This window comes from Gopherus flavomarginatus, chromosome 8, assembly GCF_025201925.1.
Source record: "Gopherus flavomarginatus isolate rGopFla2 chromosome 8, rGopFla2.mat.asm, whole genome shotgun sequence".
Lineage (NCBI taxonomy): Eukaryota > Metazoa > Chordata > Testudines > Testudinidae > Gopherus > Gopherus flavomarginatus.
In genome coordinates this window covers 10,487,864-10,508,060 of record NC_066624.1, presented here as the reverse complement: position 1 = coordinate 10,508,060, position 20,197 = coordinate 10,487,864, and the positions used below count along the sequence as shown (strand labels likewise).

Genomic DNA, 20,197 nt, shown 5'->3' with positions numbered 1-20,197 from the left:
CTCCTACACCAGAGCTCTACTTCTCTGCTTGCCCAGGTCTCAATGTGGGATGCAATCTGTGACAAAGATCCAAAATGAAGGACATGCACAAGTTATTAATCCAGGAGACTTAACATGGGATTCCTCTCTTTAATGTATTCAATGCTTTTTATTCTCTCCATTTCATGATCTTCTATTTCTGATGTAACTAAAAGTGAGGGCCTGCACATTTGGATGGAACGCTGGAAGTGAGCGATGCTCCTTGAAACAAAGGACAATTGAGAGAGCTTTTCCTTTCCAGATAGATAATTTATTTTTGATACCTGATTGAAGAGTGCACTCTTGGAATACCTAAATGTTCCTGTTTTTTAAAAGATACTTGGGATTGCTCAGAAGGTTTGAACCTCCTGCCTAGTGTGAAAACAGGGTCAATGCCAATCAGAAACTCTTGAATTTGTATTGCAGAACCTTAAGAAACCATATGAATGTTCCTTACTGTGTCTCCTTCTTCTCTTTGAACCTGGTGTTGCCAATGGCATTACTAGAAAGTGACACCTGGATTTTTAGTGCAATGGTATTAGTGTAAGACCCACAGTTTCTTTGTTTTTCTGAAAGCCATTAAGATTATATACCAAACCCATCACAGTTGATGGGAGTCTTTTCATTGACTTCATTGGGCTTTGAATCAGGCCCTTACTCATTTCAGCCCCTGATTCTGCTCTCATGGTTGCTGGTGTGAACATAGAGTAACTCCACTGACGTCAGTGGAGTAACACCAGTATGAAACTGGGGTGAGATCAGAATCAGGCCCTGAGTATGTGTCTGCTTGCTGTTATTCTAGTTTTGAACTGGGACTGACGTTGCCAAACTGATTACATCGGGCCTCTCATTATAAATGTTATATTTCCAATCAAGCAGTAATCTTGTTAGTCAGACAAGCTGCACAAGATTATACAACTCTGCACTGCAAACATGTAGGCTTTTAATCCCTCGACTTGTGAGTGCTTGACATTGGGTTTCTGTGTTAGAAAAAACTGACTCGTACAATCCAGGTGCCAATGGACACTACAAAATATATATTTCTTGGCATGCCCAGGAGGAGGAGGAAGTGGGAGGGGTAGTGGCAAAATTCAGATAATTTGAAGAATAAATGAGATCGCTCAGTTATAAGCAACATTTCTGAAGCTGTTAGTAAACAGACATCCCAAAGAGGTTTGCATCCTTCCCTTTTCATATTCCTAATGATCAGCTGGACACTGTGAGAATGTCTTATCAAAGAAGAAAGTAAGAATTCACACACAATACAACATTTCACATCATAACAATTATGGCAACAAAATAAAAAAATTGCTTTACTGTTTTATGATCTAAGAATGATATGGGGCCAAATTCATTCTTGGTTTAACTCCATTGTCTTCACTGAAATTATACCAGGGACGAATTTGGCCCAAGGTGTCTAGACTTTCTTATTAAAAATGCTGAGAAGATGCATGGCCCACATTTTATTTCTCAGCAGTAACTGTAAATATTTATAATGCAGAATGAAAGAAAGGACAATGGTATCAGCAAGTTTTCTGCAAATGCTTTTTCACTAATGTCCCTTCTAGGCTGAAAGACGTCTGCTATTGATTCACAGCCAGGTCCTGCTGCTGTACGTCTGGGAAAAGGGAGTGTATCACTAATATTTATATTAGGATTAATGACTGTGGGCTCTAAACCCTTTACTTAATGGCTGGAACAAAAGTTCCACCGGTTCTCCACTGCTTTGTACTGACTACAGTCATTTATATCAGTGCAAAGAGAGTGTAAGGTAGGAGTGAGTGGAGAATTCTGATTTGGGAGCATTTTACAACCCTTTGCACAGGTGTAAACAGCGACATAAGCTGGGTGCAAGGCTGTGGAATCAAGATGATTAACTGGTGAACTAAAACAAAGGCTAACAGGACTTGTCTCCCCTGGAAAATTATTCCTGAATAACACCATGGGTAGACACTCTTAGACCTAGTCTACATTACAGGGTTAGGTTGCCGTAAACTACCTTACGTTGACTTAGCTGTGGAAGTGTCTTCACTTAAATTTGGCTCTTGCTGACATAAGCACCCCTCTGTGCCAATTTAGTAACACCACCTCCCCGAGCATCGTAGAGTCACGGTCAATGTAATTAGGTCAACACAGTGTCAGTGCAGACACTTGGTTATTACTGGCATTCAGGTGCTGTCTCACAGTGCCCCACATGGACAATACAATTGATATAAGCCCTCCTGATGGCCCTCCACACAAGCAATTTAATAACTGATGTGGTGATATTCTGATAGAAGTGAGGTTGACATAATCTTGTAGTGTAGACATGGCCTTATTCTGGAACAGGAGTACCTTGTTCCTGTTAAACTTAATCCACTTTCAAAGTGAATTAAACTGGAACAAGGTACTCTTAGTAAGCGTGTCAAAACATGACACTATTCATAATCAGTTGTTTGGGAATAGCTATTCCAGAATAATTCAATGTGCAGGCAAGCCTCGTGGTGATGGGTTGGAGAAGTTTACCCAGGAATGGATTTGATACAATATAATAAAATATTATAGATATAATAAAATAATATGCAACCACATTCAACTGATGAAGATATCATCAGATATGTATGTCACATGCACACGTCAGAATTTTACCTGTTCGTGGTCATCTTCATCACTGCTGAGTTTTAGATCATCTTCGAGCATTCTAAAAAAAAAAAATAATCCATAGTTACATTTAATGAACTAATTTTATAACTTATAGGCTAAATCTAACCCTTGGTGAAATCAGTGAAAAAACTCCCAGTGAGTTCAACTGCAGCAGAATCAGGATCTATAAAAGGAAATTGTGAGTACACTATGACCACTGTATTCCTTTTTATGTGAATAAAGGCAAGGATGGACTACTTTGAAAATGACTCCAACACAAATGCTTACAATTAGCCCCTCTTTCATGTCCTCTTCTACTTGCTGACTGGCCCATAGTGAGTAGCTTACCACAAATGGGTTTTTCTAGATTGGGAGAGTGGGGTTAAATAAGAGGAAGCACAGCTTCCCTCTTTTGCTGGAAACACAGAAAGGGCTTCCCCTTCTTCTTGACTTAGACTCTTGTCCCTGATCTTTCTTGGCTGGTGATTTGAGAACACACCAGGCAGGGCATTGTGAACTGGGAATACTGGGAGGAGCTGGTGCCTGTTGGATGAATTTCTGGGCCTTCCAGCATTCCTATCAGGAGGTACAGTAGTATCGGAGGGAAAGACAGGAGTTTTCCATGCTAGGAATCTCCTCTACATGGTCTCCCTTCTACAGGGGAATCTGTCACACCACTGCTCCCTGTTCCCTCTACAGGACAAGGGGAAGGAAGAGACCATGCTGCCCCCAGCTCTTTCCCCACTTCGAAAGGGAAAGTGATGAAAAATGTATACTACTATATTACTACCTATTTTATACAACAGCTCTCTTTGGATAAATCTGTACATTTTTAAAGTGCAGGAATAAGATATTGCCATGTTTTGGAAAAGAAACCATTTTTACTTGCTTTTACATCACTCTAGATTCTCCATTTTCCTGAAGTCTAGAGACCATAGAATAAGAGTGGGGAACCACCAAGTATATGCACCTATCCAACTACCCGTACCTACATTGTGTGAGTGGCAATGGGCCTTCTTGGGAACACAAACTCCTTTAGGCTACATTTCTTCTGTTACCACGGTCTTTTTTCTTCACCAAATCCCTCTATCACTAGATGATGGAACTACGCATCAGCACGCATCATCAAGACCTCTCATGACAGCCACTGAAATTGATGAGCTTCCCCTGTCCTATTTTGATCCCCTTCCACCTCTGCAGGAGACTTGCAAATTGCAATTACGGATTTCTTTTCATGTTGATGAAGACTAGAGTCTATGAATTTTTACTGTTAGTCTTTAAATAACCGTAACAATCAATGAGTGTTTTGTCTGGTCTTTTGTTTGAAGACTACCAGTAAATCATGGCTGTCTACAAGGGGACAGTATTCCAACTGGTCAAATATCAGCCCTCTCCAAACCCTGCTGTTGCTTTTAAAAGAGAAAGTGTAAGGAGAACTTTAACTGGCTAGTAACTCATCCATCTTTTAGTGACCTCAGTTGTCGGGCAGCTCAGTGGTTACAAAGTATCTGGACATGAAACTACTAGTCATTAACCTCTTGATAAATGTCAGATGCCTCCTTGTAAAATATGAGCTCATGGAATTAAGTCTAAAGTATGGATAAGGAATCTTTTCCTTCAAAACTAAGAAATCTGCAGGAAATATTAATCTTTAGAGGGCTAGATTTTAGTGATGAATGGGAACTTTTTATGTTGTTTATCTAGCAGACACATTCATTTGTTTCTGCAGTGGCACTGCCTGCTGCACCATTCACAACAACAGATCACTCCAGTTTGATCTATCCATAGCCCCTAATTGCATCATCAGAGTTCACGATATACTCTGAGGACAACGCACCCAGAACTATAAGACAACCCTAATGTGTGGATACATCGCTGTGACTCTGAATTCTAATTCAATCCTAAATTCCTCTTCTAAAACCTACATCTCACTTAAATATGCAAAACATTCTGCCTCTTTAAAGCAGCACTGCTAGCTAATATACTCTGTATTATTTAAAACAAAATTCAGAGCTAAGAAAAATAAGGGAAGGGACCTTTTCATGAATTAAGCCTAAAGGGTTATTTCTTTCTTTCTAGCCATTGCACCTTTTTTCATTTTGTTACATGTTAAATTTCTTCTCGACATATTCTGTTGAAGTAAACCAAAAGGATAAAAGAAATTCCGTATCAGACAAATGAAAAGAAGCAAGCACAAAAAGATAAATGAATATACCTACGAAACAGTCTTGTAAAATGGTTGATTAATAACTGTCCTTATAAAGCACGTTATGGACTTTTTCTAACAGTACAGTAAGCAGTAGGTATGTTTATACTGAATATTGAAAAATATAAATTTGATATAAAATATGATGATTAGTAGGAAGGACACCTGTTGGAGTTGGTTTCAGAGAAACTAAATCTGCAGGATTTACGAGTTCCCGTCAAGAGACTAATGGATGTTTAGAAGACTAGAGAGAGGGAAAAAATTGGATTTGGGTATTTGTTTAGCGGTTCCAAGCTTATCACTTGGAGTATATAATTCTTCTTAGCCTGGTCAGATATATGAGGAATATGTCATCACATTCAGTTACACAACTCAAAGGTTAAACAACCAAACCACACCGCTACTAAAATGCATCATTCTTTAGTGGCAGATGGAATAATTAGGGAGAAACTGAATATGGTACCAACAGTAAATATATGGCAAAGCAAAAAGTGAGGGAATAAATTCAAAAATATACAGTATGCATAAATGAAAGTGGAATGTTCAAGAGTTCAGAAAGCCTCCTCCTTGAGGATATTAGTTAGAAGGAGGTAATATTTTACAGAAAGTGGAGGACTTAGACATTCTTCAACTATTTTAAAATGTGTTTAATATTCTGGAGAAGTGGGTCATGGTGGCTTGCACATTTAATGCTTCTATTAACTCCCATTTATAAGCAAGTGGCATCTGATCACACTGAAGGCCCAATAAGGGCTTTTAAAGATTGCCAGCAATCTTAATCCAAGGTGACTGTTTCATAATCATCATACCTAGAGAAGTAACACATTTCAGCCTCGAAGCCCTGAGCCAGAAGAGCTCTGTATCTACAGCACTTTCCAACACTGTCTGTATGGGCTGATCCTGAAATTGAGTTCTCGTGAGAGACAGATACGTGTAAGTATGCATATATAATCTGTACAGAACTATGTTAAACTTAAGAACACCATGTCTTGAGATTACAGAATGAATTCCTTGGTAATATTATCCCAGGTGTTAATAAAAGGCAATTCAGTGGATATATTAAAGTTACAATGAACACAGTCTATGAGGGTAAATCAAAAAGAAAACTGTCTGTATCAGAAAGCTATTTCCGGAGGTGTTACAAATTCATTTCATTTCCTATTCTTCTCTGACCTAATTGACATTATTGTAGAATATACAGGCACTTGTTTGTGTTTTCATCCATAGCTAATGCATAACACCACTTTAGGGAAAGTGTGGGATTAAGAAGGATTTTTGATCTCATTATTAGAGCAGTGCCATTTACAGAGCAACTGTTAAGGCTGTGTCAGCATATTCATTATATTTTCAGAGGTTTATAATTTGGGATGTGAATTTGCTGCAGCCTGAAATGTGGTAAAAGAGAAACACATTTATCCCTGGGGCAAACTGGTGTAATTCTCCCTGACTGATTACTACACTTGCTTATTCCAGAGATGAATCTGCTCCAAGAGCAGGCTTTTTATGCATTAGAAACCTAGATAGAAAGGGGATGGAATGAAGGTTTTATTGGCATGAGTTTGAGAGGGCCACACCACTGACGACTGACAAAAACTCCAGTCCCGATTTTTCATATTTGCTATCTGGTCACCCTACTTGGAAATGAGCAAGTAAAAGTTTGATTTAGGAAAGATGAGGTAATTATTATCCATAAAAAGCACAATCACCAGATACCTCATTTTCAATAATCTCAGATACCATTTTAATAGATGCTTTAGAATTCCTGAAGGGGATATTGTCATAGCTGAAAGGCCAAAAATATTATTTATCCATCTAGGCTTTGGGCTTGATCCAATGAAGTCAATGGGAATCTTCATTTACTCCAAGGAGCTTTGGATCAGGAACTAACTCTATTTTTTGGCTGTGCCTACCTCTTATCACTGAAATAGCTAAATATTTTATGGGTAATTTAGCTCCGGGACCTGGATCCTCAAAGGCACCTAAGTCACATTAATTTCAATGGGAGTTTAGGCACCCAAATATTTTTGAGCATTGGGGCCCAGGTCCCTAGTGAACGTCATGGAGCACTCCTTTCCTCCCTTCTCTGGTTTAATGAAGCTGGTTTTGGGGTATATATATTTTTAAAATAACAAACCATCTTATTATGGAGACAAAGCTTGATATAAGAGGATGTTCTTGCAACACACCAAATTCTGTTCCTCCTTACTTGGTCTGGACTCAATTCTCCACTGTGGCTAAGCTAAGATGTAGAGTGTGTGTGTGGGGAACAAGGTGCCAGTTTCAGATCCCTGATCCCTAGCTGCCCAGAAAATTAGCTTACTTCTGCCAAGCTGGCATTTCTAAAATACTCACTGATTTGGATCACACAATTGCCTACAAGCGTGCAGTTTTTTTCTATGCAATGACAGCAAACACATGTGCATGAATCAAGCACATACAGGTATGATGTTCTTTTCCCCACCATGCTTGGCTCTGGTTGTCATGCTGGCAGACCGGGTGTCAACCCATATCAAGGACTGCACACTGACAAATGCATTGCTGTAAACCAGGCTGACTCACCTCTGTGTTGGGATTGCTAAAACAGATGCTAAGTTGACAAAAATGAGTTTTGTGTTTAGACTTGATGAAACACTTGTAGGATGCTGCATATACTGATCTCACTTATAAATGTCTTTAGCCCACGGTATAAGATTACGTTGAGTATTTGCATTGTAGACCTCTGTAATTGTGTAACTCAAACAGGAAAGAAGCATTAATTGGTGTAAAGTGCCCCTCTGCACCAGAAGGCCCACTGAAACCAAATGAGCCATTGTGAAACATCAAGGATAAAGACTTTGTGGATTGTCTTCTCTCCATCCTGAACACCCATGGAGAAGAGACAGGTGCTGACACTTGTTCCATTTGTTTGAACTGTGGGGGAAGGGAAGAGAAATGCCTGACCAGAAGGAACTATATAACTGTGTTGCTTGAAATTTGGAGAGGACAATATTTCCAAGCATAAGCGAGGGATCCCTAAGCTGCTTAGCTTGGGTTAGTCCTAAAAGAAATATAGCATTTGCATATTACAGCAGCTTCTATTACCTTTTCAAACCTTTGACTGTAACTCATTTGTGTGTGTATGTTTACCTGCTTTAACTTTGTAAATAACTCTTATTTCTTTTTCATAGTTAATACATCTTTAGTTAGTTTATTGTAGGATTGGCTACGAGCGTTGTATTTGGTGAAAGATCTAAGTTACAATTGACCTGGGGTAACTGACTGGTCTCTTGGGACTGGGAGTAATCTAAATATTGTTGTGGTTTTTGATGTAAGGGACCATCTATCACAAAGGTAAGCTTGCCTGGGTGGCAAGACATGTTAAGGCTTTTACACTTGATATTTGGCTGGTAAACTCTAAGTATAGAGTGTTTAGAGGGGGGAGGGATAGCCCAGAGACTTGAGGATTGGCCTGCTAAACCCAGGATTGTGAGTTGAATCCTTGAGGGGGCTGCTTAGGGATCTGGGGCAAAATCAGTACTTGGTCCTGCTAGTGAAGGCGGGGGGCTGGACTTGTTGACCTTTCAGGGTCCCTTCCAGCTCTATGAGATAGGTATATCTCCATACGGTTTTATTTAATGCATAACCAGTTTGGGGTTTGTGCCCTGATTCTTAACAGTCTGCCTTGAGGTTGGCACTCATGGCCATGAGCCACTCTCTACAGCCTGACATTGGTATGTCAGGAATCAAATTGAAATGGACAAGATGCTGGCTCTCTGAAATGCTAACAAAAAATTGGATTATTGCAAATGGGCTTCTACTCTGAGAGACTGTGATTGCCAACATAACAAGGAGGCCACATTTTTGACCACCATCCTTGGGATTGTCTCCTTAAAGGGGTAGTGTTTATAGCTAAAACAAGTCAGAATAGAACAGAAAAAGACGAGATCGCCCACAGAGATTTAGAAAGCAGGGGAAAGAGTTGATAAATAAAAGTGGTGGCAAGCAGAGAAAGTGTATAAATGAGTTGGGAGTCTTCAAAAGAAAACAGTTTCCTCTTGCTTTCTCTTTACACTGATACAAATGGACGTATTCTGTGGGTTTTAGATTCGGAAACATACACTAGCACCCTGCAACTATTTATCCTCTTTAGTATTAAAGAGACAGATTGGAATGTCACACCAAATTTCACTTGTGATGTTTAATAAGACTTAAATCTGGAACAGGCAGGAATCAAATCCATATCTTTAAGGTGAAAAAAAGCAGCGCATTACCATCCTGTGGTATGAAGCCCTTATTAATGTTTTCTGGAATACCTAGTTATGGAGAACACATATGAATACTGACTAGCAAGAAGATGTTACCTTTTCCACCTCTGAACTTTCACTGAATTGGTCCCATCAGTTCAACATAATCTAAACTGCTTTTACCCTGTGGACATTATACTGAACTTCTTTTTCATTTTCCTGATGCATTTCTCTGTATTATATTAGACTTTTCAGAGAGTGGTAACTCAAGTTATCATGCAAATGACAAACTGAATAATGGAATTCAGATGTATTTCAAGAATATGTTGCACACACTGCAGCACAATTTTATCATTTATCAGGGGGTTTTGTGTGTATGTGTGTGAGAGAAAACATCTAACAATATATTTCCCCAGAGAAGTTCATGAAACAATGGACAAAAAGGTTGGGAAAATGAAAACAAATGGTAGCATAATTCCAAAGGAAAAGGAGGATATTTTGTTTTAAAATATCCCATCTATAAATCTTGAGATTTGATATTCATCCTCCTGCTGAAATGTGCAAGTCATCTTTAAAATATTTCCCCTGAGACAATCCCAAAGTTATGGCAACTCCCCTCCATCCTCAAAAAACCTCCAGACCCTTAAAATGTTAAATGGAATTTACAAGTACCATTTAACCTGATATTCATGGCCACATGTTCAACAATTGTATATATATCTCAACATATTTTATTATTTTCCCCTTCTCGTTGTCTGCCATATTTTTCTAGTTCTCACTGGTGACCGTGGGCTAGCTCCTGCCAACTCTTACTCTCTCAAGTAGCCTTTACTCATGTAAGTAGTCTCATTGGCCTGAATGGGACGACTTACATGAAAAAAGGCTGGTTGCTTGATTAATGGATCAAGTGCTCATTCTCCAGCCCGGTGATTTAGTAAGGTATCTCCAGTGAAGTCTTATGCGTTAGCGAAAAGGAAATGCTACGGACAATAAGGCTAGTTGGCCTCTTCCCCCTCACAGGAGGCTGAATACATTAGCCTCATAACACTGTCAGCTGCCCCGCAATCCAACTGATGGAGAAAGATGTCTTGCTAAGAAACACTCCATTTTGTGTTGTCACACTCAGTCTGCCTTAGTGTTTCTGGCACCATATCAGTAATTAGTGTAATTACAGCTGGTGAGAGAGAAGTAACCCCTGTGGTTATCTATTAGATACCTCACAATCAGAGAGTGCACTTCATTACTCATCTCTCCATATCAACTTCTAATTCCAAAAGGATTAAGCAAAATGAATTCTTTCAGTAGAAGAATTTCTTTATCTAGCCCTCCATTAATCTCCATGTATGAAAAGCTCTTCAAGGCAACTAAAATATTAAGTTGCTACTAAGTGCATTATAACTACTGCTCTGACGACAGGCATTTTGTTTTTCATTAAAGTTGAGAGAAAGAGAAGAGAACTGAGGCAAATGGGGAGGGAGAAGGAAAAACCTATTCCAGGTTTTTACCTACGGGTTGCCTTGAACAATATTATAGCAAATCCAATAACTTATAGGCTGATCTCCAAATAAAAGGCCAAATCCTGTTCTCAAACTCGATTCCCATTGGAATAGAAGCAGGTTTGGACCCAAATGTTTAAATTACAAGTAAACATTTTGTCTACATTAAAGAAAGCAATTTCTTTTTACAAGTAGAGTTGAGGTGATGTTATAATAATAATTACTGGGCTCATTGCTGGAAATTTAAGGTCTCAGTTCTTCCACACAATCAATAGGTACTCTAAGTCAAGCTGCACTGTGAGATTCTCGCTTGCTGTACAATCGGTTATTGTAACCCTGCCCTCTGAGTCTGGCAAGCCCAAATATGAGACATCATAATGGTAAAAAACGCGGGACTTAATAAAAAGAACAGAACAGGAAGATTATGATGTGGGATTAATATCATTTTAAAAAACCTCTAGTTTTATGACTCGTTGTGTTGATGTATACAGTTTATAGCAATAAAAGCAAGAACATAATGTCTGTCTGAGGCTTGGATAATGACTGATGAGGAACAACCTTGAGGTCTGCTCTGGAACTGTATTCATCTATGGTGAAAAGAGGATCACAGTTTGTTCCCACTCTTATATTAACATGGCTAATCACGCCAAACTTTTCCAGTATGTACAAAGTGTCAATATCCCTTCCCCTTCATCCCTCCACTCTACTCCCTAGACATTTCCTTGGTAACAGTGTCCTCTCAAACACACTTCCATCAAAAAAAAGCCAAAAAACAGTTACCCTCCAGGCACGATCCAGCTCATAAGAAATGGCAGATCCCCCAACACACACATTCTAAAACAGAGCATCCAAAGTGGGAATCATTCCAGAATAGCTATTGCAGAATAGCTTAGTGTACAATAGCTTTGCTCGTCAATTTCCCCATATAGACAAGGCCTAAAAGGCCACTAAGGAAAATCCAGTTGTTATAGGAAGGGCCCACTTAAATTGGTTTGGATTCTGCTACTAATCAAGGGCAGTATATAGCCCAGAATGTATTTTGTGAATCACACTCAACTCCATTACATTCTGAATGAAAAACCTCTTCTAATTTAGCCATATTTGTTCAAAACTATGCCTCAGCCAAAGCACCAGTATTTTCTCAGGCAAACCAGCCTTGACATGGCATATCTATAGACAACGGCTTTGGGAATTTAGTTAAACAGTGATTGATAATTACATAGCAAGTTGCAAAAGTGATGTTGAAAAATTCACATCAGATAAGATATTTAAAAGATTTTTCTCTACAGGAAATAAATAGCGTAAGACTGGCTCATCTATCCAGTGCTCTATAATGTACATGGAAGTGCATTCATTTTACTCATTGCCTACATTCTTTTATTTTATTCCTTTTTTAATCTGCAGGTGAAGTGAGCCCTTCAAGGAGATGTTTGATGAGCTGTCAATACCAGCAAGACATTCACAAATCTTTTGCTGTTTTCCTCTTAGATAGACTAATCTCATATCTGAAGAGCTGGGCTCTTTTGTTTCTGTATATTGGAAATGGGTTTTCTCTGCTAAATCTTAAATTTCAGTAATGTGGTCTGGAGTGGTCATTAGTTTCTTTTACACTGATGCATTTCTTGCAAGTCTGAGCTATTTTTAAAAAAAATACAACATCGTTTTTGCTCTTTGAATTATTGCCACTTAAAAAATGCTCTCTACTGACATTTAGGTATGTTAAATGTTGTAGAGAGAGACTATGCTTCAGTGGTAGTAATAATAATAAAATAATAATAATAATAATAATAATACTTCACTCTTATTTAGCGCTTTTTCCTCAGTATATCTCAAAGTGCTTTACAAAGAGGTAGAGGGTGATATGCATTCCACTCACCTAAAGCTTGAGTTATGGGGCTTCATGCAGGTGAAGAAGTTAAATCCACTACCCAGTATGGGACAAGGCTGCAGGGCAGCACACCCTCACCTCACTTGGTGCTATTCTAGTTTGTGGGCTGACAGCAGCTGCAGACTTGCCAGGTAGTTGTGTTTGATGTTGGGACCAGCATGGATTCTTTGGCCATCCACTCTAGCTCACATAGGGCTAGCAAGTAGATTCTATCTTTGATGCATGCGGGGTGTACCCCTGTGTAGCCTTCCACTGGTGGCTCCCCGGCATAGCACCTATGGCAGAGACCAGGGGAGGATCGTGGCCTTGCATTGGCACTTCCACAAGATGAATAAATTTCACCTTCAATGCACAATTACAAGGAAGGATGAATTTTAAGAGGGAAAAGAAATCACAGAGCAAATTGTGAAGCAGCAAATCAGAGCAGCCACCTGGACCTTGGTGATCAACCTCCGAACATCAAGCAAAGAAATGGTGAAAGCATAACTCATCCCCATCAATTCACAAGAGGCCTATTAGTCCCCTGCTCACAAAGCTGCTTTTCCTCCTTAAACTCTCTCAGCTGTACCAAGGAGTGACCACATCCTGGCTACAATTAACACAACATTCTACTTTCCTTTTCAAGCGCTTTGAACTGAGTTTGTGGCCAACCCGGGCTTGTGCACGAGAAGCAGAAGGATGAATGAACAACTCCACAAAAGGCCACTACTCAGCTTTTGTTCTTCACTGCAAAGACATCATCTGACTCAAGTTCCCAGCACTGCAGTGGGGGCGGATGCCCAGCCACACACTTCCAGTGAGCTTTTGGAATCTGCCTTCATAGATTAAGCACAGAAAGCAGGGAAAGCAAACTCATTTCTGTTAATATCAAACCCAATGGAACTTGGGGGTGTTTTTGCAACTTTCATTCAAATGTGGACGCTATCAGGGTCATGCTCTGTTCAAGAAGACTGTAACAAAAGGAGCAGAAAGAGGGCAAAGATTAAAATCCAATGCAAAGGAGGGTGAAAAAGTAGACAAGAGAGAGTGGCAGAGTGGGGAAGACTGCACAGGGAGAGGGAGAAAATTGCTAATGGAAAACTAAATATATACCTATGTCTTTCAGTAGGACACCAACTTGTGGCAGCTTAAATTTGGGGGGAAAGGGAAAGGTGAGGTTGGTGGGGTGTCCTCTACTCCCGACACAAAGCAGAGCCTTCTCTTGGACTAGAAAAAGAGATGCATTTTTTAATTGAATCTTGAAAAATAGTATATTTCAATAATAGGCTTTGTCAGTCTGAATATTTTTTGCAAAGTCTGAAATACGTTCAAGAGGGCCTCCACACCTCAGGCTCTGAAAGGTTCCCCCAACCCCTTTGCAGAAGGGATCAAACTCAAGGAAAACCTCCAAAGTTTCCCACACACATTCCAGGTTAGTTAGAGCCCAAATATGCTTGTATGTTAAATAATTCACTGTGATTGTACCCTAACAAATTCATGCTGAGTAAAGGAATGAAAATAAATAAAGCCTCTGTGACAGCAATCTCAAGCTGTTGGATTTCTGAATCACGGGGGACAATCTGTCCTCCAGAATGAATTGCTGGGGACAAGCTGTCCTGTAACCCAATAAAGAGGTTTAGCTGGTTCATTTCAGTGCTAATGGACAATCACTCCATAAAGCTGCATAAAACAACTGTATTCTTGTCCAGAGAGAAGACTGAAGGTGTTTAATACAGGCTGCTAGGGCCAGGTCTTTTTCAATCACAGATATTGAACAAGGAATATTACTAAGCCTTATTCTGGTCCTGAAACAAGTGTAGGGTTGGGGAAGAATGGGAGTTATAGCTTTAGTGTTGATGACTGTTTATGTGAAGTGACATTCGTGTCCTAGAGCATACTTTAAAACATTACATTGAACATGATGTTCAAAAGGAAAATTAAAATGTGAGGTGTAGTTCCAAACTAGACCACTCAGAGGAGCTGCTCATTGAGAGTCCCATAAGGAAGAGCAGCAGTGCCACTGTGCAGGCAGGAGCGTAATATGGGGCAAGAAAAAGGCATAAGAGGCAGGAGCTGGTGAGAATGTGGGAGAGATGACTGGGGCTTTCACCATGGCTGGGGGACTTTACACGTTTATTGGGTCACCTGCTGGAAAGTGACTGAAGCCCAGTGCAAAGGGGGCTGGAGGGTCCAGGACTAACCAAGGTTGGCTAACGACTTGTACAGACAGAAGAGTTTGCCCACGGGAGTTAAGGAGGAACCAGGAGAAAGAAATGCAAGGGGCTGTTTCTGTCTTATTGCATTAAAGTCTGTGTTCCGGGGTTGCATGGTCCCTCAACCCTCCCTTCTATCCAGATCGAACACAAGCACCCCTACATCAGAATGTGTCCTCTTTGTCAAGATAAATGGATCTTCAATAAGAAAATAAACTATGTTTTGGATCAATTTTTAAATATAACAGCCAGAGAATTTGTCCATGCACAGACAAAAAGAAAACAACAAGGAATAAACTATTGAAATGATTTTCAAATCTGCATGATTTATAATGCTTTGTGTAGGCACGATGGAAAACAAGCAACAGGCCTGATCCCGCAAGCACTTACTCACGCGAGCAGTCCTTGCTCATGCAAGCAATCTCTCTCAAGCTTGGGTCCAAAAACAATGACACGACACCACTGGCACATATAATTACTCTAAGATAAACAGATATGAATAATTGCACATAATTTCCAAGCATTTCCTTTCACTTATAATGCAAAAAGAAAAATTAGAGGATAAAATGAAAATGTATCTGTTTCCACTTCCATGTTTCATACATCATTAATTCTGTAAAAATACATCAGCCTTCAGATTGATACTTCACTTTGTTTGGCAAGCTCTAAGACAGCAATATGCTTGATAATGCGCTTGAAAATTTGATCCTATTGTTTAACAAAATGAGAATTTGTTTCATAAGGGGCTCCACCATGTCTGCACACACTTCCCCCTAAGTAACAGTATGAGGCTTGTATTTCCCCAGACAGTTCAACATTTATGTTGATGTGCTTGGCTGCCAACCCAATCTTGCACTAACTGTAATACAGGAGAATTTTCCTCAGCGTTTTGAATTATGGCACTGAAATCACTTAACAGTGCCTTTGGTGCATGTTAAACAAGTTTCCTGATATAGTTAGCTCTTGCAGAAAGCTTGTTTACCCTATAAATTACAGCACATGGTAAAACCACATTTTGGCCTGGAATTCACAATGGCGAATTATTTTCGATATTGCTTCAAAAGAGGCAATTCTGAAAAAGTCAGCTTTCCCCTACACGCGCAATCGCGCACACAAATAGTCTCTGTTCTAAGTATTCCCTATTACGGCTTGAGTTAGTATGAGAAAGCTTGATTGTGTTAGTAGAACCTTCCCTGTTGGGACACTAAAACCCAGACCCTCAAGGGTATTTAGGCACCTATCTGCTTCTTTAGGCACCTAAGTCCTCCATACAGGTTCTAAACTGCTGCTGAGCTGCGGCCTAACCCCTTAGGCATTTAAGTCCTCTGGGGGCCTCTGTTTCTACCAGTTGCCCACCTTTGACCTGACACTGTCGTGCAGCTAACGAGCTGTTCAGAACCCTAGCTCAAGCTGAGGTCCTGGAGGGCTCAAAGCTGGATTCTCAAACTAAGCAGGGGAACGCCTATCTGACCAGGGAAGCATAGTCCTGCAGGAGTGGTCTGAGCACACCTCAGACCGGACATTGGTTAGACCCCAGAGCAGAAGGGCCAGATTGAGGCCACCGATAGGTGGAGGGACAGCACAGCAACCACACCGGAGAGAACTGGGGGCACCTAAGAGAGAGGCATCGAGCCTGAGCAGGGGAGAGAGATGGCTCTGGCTGCTACAGCATGGGCGACTTAAGTGTCTGACTTGGTTTAGAGGCCTAACTCCAGGTGAGGGCTTGGGGCTGAGGATCGTGAGAAGAGGCAGCTACCTATCTGGACTGTCAGCCAGGTGCACCAAGTCCTAACACCCTCTCCTCAACATTTCAATCCTGGCTTGCTTAGGCAGCTCCTCACTCAGCTTCTGAGGATCTCTTTCTGAGCCCTCCTTATGCATTGTACGGGGAGCCTGGGAGCCCAGCCTGAGGCTGAGTATTCTAGGAGCTAGGCATTGCAATGCCAAGCAGAACAATGCTCAAGCACCTTTGAGAATCTGGAGTCAAATGGCAAGGGAAGGAAAAAGCAGGAAGGAACCGGGAAAGGTTACACTAAAGATATCCATACCCACGGTTTTGCCTAATTATTCATAACAAACCCTGCAATACTGCTCTCAAGATTCTGATACCAGTGGGAAAATGATCCACCGTGTTATGTCTGAAATCTGAACAAGCCATCCACCTTTACAGCAACTTCCTGTCTTAAGACATCACCCCATGAGTAAATACAATTCTGCTCCTGATTAGAAAACCACTTTAAGAAATACATTTTTGTTGTCCCCTTAAGATGTAGATTCCGACTCTGAAATCCACTTAGTTATCAAGTGCATGACACCTGAAAAAGGGCAAATAAAGAGACACAATAGTATCTGGTGATAGAGGAATTCTGAAAAAAGATTAGACAGGGTACATAAAACTACTAAATGGATACCAGTGTCAAGGTATAGGTAAACTGCAGAATAAGCCTGTCAATCATAATGAACAATAATTTGAAATTACACAGCCAGTGGATGGATAATATTTAGGAACCTAGATACTACCACACTGGATCATATATGTGCTCCACTTAGTTCAGAATCTTGTCTCTGGGGAAAGTATGAGAAACCTTGCAATAGACAGTTATGGAAAAATTGCCAATGAGGAATGGTTCTTCCTGACTCTCAGAGGCTGGCTTATGTCCTGAAGCACAAGAGTTTATATTCCTTCCAAAACTCTTGTTTTGTTTTATTTGAATCCTTATTATTAAAACTCAGCGTGCCCCCGTTACCCAGATAAATGTCCAAACTTTTTCTGAATCCTGCTAAACTGTTGGTCACCATCATATCTTGTGGCAACGTGTGTCCTAACTGTGTGTTATCTGAAAACATATTTCTTTTGATTAGTTTTAAATTTAAAAAGCGTCATTTTCATTGAATGTTCCTTTCTTTTGACATTATGAGAAAGGGGCTGAGATTTTCAAAGGACTCTCGTTAGGATTAAGTGCCTAATTCCTTAGTTCCTTTGAAAATTCCAGTCAAGGTAGCTAGAAGTGCCTGATCAACCTTTTCTAAACCCTTCGTTATTTTGTATACCTTGATCAGCTCCCCCAGTTTTATTCACTTCTTCTCTAAAGTAAACAGCTCCAGTTTTTTCAATCCTTCTTTATATGGAAGATTTTCCATGCCTGACTGATCAAATGAGATCCTTAATATGGAGGGCCAAATTTTCCAAAGTAAGCAGTTGTAATATACATGCAAAATGAGCATATGCCAAAACAAACTGGTTACTTCCTGTGCAACATATGCGGTTGTGCACACAACCATCCATTCTGTGAGTGCAGCTATATATTGTTCACCTATTTGCACTTGCATATTTAGCGTGAATAGTTTATACACTTGCAGTTGAAAATCTGATCCTACGGGAAAACGACCTTTATTTTGAACTAAGAGCATATATATTTTTTAACTTATGTCTGATATACCGACTGTGCAGTCCCGCTGAGTTTTGACATTAAATTCAGTGGAAGTAGGATCAGTCCCATTAAAAGTAAATTGCATGATCCACTTGCATTTTGCGTATGGGTTGTTAATTTACAGACTAATCCATCTGATACGTATGGTTAGGTAGTTGGGTAACTAGCAGGGCACAACACTACCTTTCATCTCCTCAGGTAATGCAAATGTTATATCTCAAATCCAATTTAAATTGTCATTCCCTTGAGCTCAGACATAATTTCCCTCTAATCCTCTTCTGGTTGTCTATAGTGTAACCTTCAAAATCTGAGATACGACACTGTAAAAACGATCAAGTCATAATTTTTTTTTTTTAAAAGAGCAAAACCCAGCTATTTTTCCTGGTGGCATTCTGTTCCCAGCTGTTATCAAAATCAAGAATTCCGCAATTGCCTTGAACTCTGCATTCATTTTATTCTTCCAGATTTTTGCCAATGAAAATACCTCAGTGCTGCTTCAAGGGAAAATAATCTTGTCACTGTTATTGTGCTATATCTAAGATTAGGTAGGTCAAACTAACTACAAGCATGTTCAAACTGCTGTGGGGCTGGCTGTTGGTTCGGGGGGGGGTTTGGTTTTTCCCTTGCTCCTACCACAAAGTAATAAGGATTTTCCCCCTTTCATTTCTCTTGTCTTTTGTTGTTTTTAATCGACCACCCATCAGTGCCGAATTGCCTTGTAACTGTCTGCTGGGTTTTCATTTGACAGAGATAGCTGCTATTGTTAACACGAGCCTTCACTTCAGCTCATTTAACTTTTCTCAGTTTGACAGCTTCACAATAGCCACCTTCCATCTAAAGAAAACTGTGATTTAGTAGATCAGGCTGTTGTCCCACAGTCTCCAGTGAGTTCTCTTGGCATAAAGTTCCTCCACAAAGCCAGAGGATGAAATACTACTTGAGAAGAAGGTGGTCATAAGACATGTTCTGTTATATAGTCTGGGAAAATCTAAACAGCGACGGTGCTCAAAAATACAGCCCCTTCTTGTCAGTATTTTGGATTCAGGAGCAAAAATACATATTTCAATTGATTTTATACTTCCCTTTTTACTTATGTTCTAAAGCAATGTTTGATTTCCCCTTCCTTTTTATTCACCTAGTAATTTTTCTCAAATTGATCGACAACAACTCCTTGTGGAAACAATAAGTCACAGGTAAATTAAAGCTTTTATCGGACTACTATTGCTCCTTCTCCTTACAAGTCTACATGAAAAGATATTGATGAGTTAAGCACCCATGTCTTCCCTTGTGGACTATTAAAAACTCCCCAAATTACGGCTGCCTGGGCACGGAATCACAGCACTGCAAGCTCAGATCTCCAGGCAAAGACAATTTGCAATATTTCATAGAATTTTTCTTAGGGGCACCTGCATGGCTCTTCATGATTTTGCGCCTGTAATTTTGTGAGTGTGCAAATGCTAAAACAACACTTCATCCCTCTATTGTCATATACACACATTGTTTGTATCCACAAGCTGGGTAGTTAGATGCCTGAATTATACTATTTGCTCACACAAATGTTGGATGCAAATTTAGAAACCATTTTTGAAGATCTGGAAAAGACCTATTTTAAAAACCATAAAGCAGAATTTATTTCCAGGTTATGAATACTTCCGCCCTCAGATATGCATGCTCAGATCCCAGTGACTTCAGTGGGAGCTGTATGTGAAGGCAGAATTGGGACCACAAAGTACTATAAAAATAACCCCACTACATACATTATCTTCACTTGGCGTAAAACACCCATTTTCTGATGCTGAAAGGAAAAGTGCATATGTCTTAGATGGTAGCTGCCACCATGCAGATAATAGGTTTGTTTTTTGTCTTGTAGTAACCATTCAGATATCACAGTAATAAGCTCAGTATAAATATCTAGATCGATCCATAAGCTAAAATGGACAGTTAGACAGATAGCTATGGCTTGACAGAATTCAATTTTTATTTTTCTATACTTTTCATTGATCATGTTGATGTTTATTTTTAAGATTTCTTTTCAATTTTTATCAATTTACATTTTCAGTTGCATGAAATTTTAGGTTTCAAGCATTTTTTCATTTTTTATTGATTGAAATTTTCACAGCT

General features: G+C 39.8%; 1 protein-coding gene across 2 annotated transcripts in view; it reads right to left on the bottom strand.

The window, feature by feature from the left end:
* Positions 1-20,197, bottom strand: part of AFF2 (ALF transcription elongation factor 2) — a 411,852-nt gene that overhangs the window by 106,986 nt on the left and 284,669 nt on the right. For both annotated transcript variants that reach the window (XM_050964719.1, XM_050964720.1), the window contains exon 8: positions 2,647-2,698. In XM_050964719.1, the coding sequence (XP_050820676.1) occupies positions 2,647-2,698 (52 nt within the window). The remainder of the gene's footprint in view (positions 1-2,646; positions 2,699-20,197) is intronic.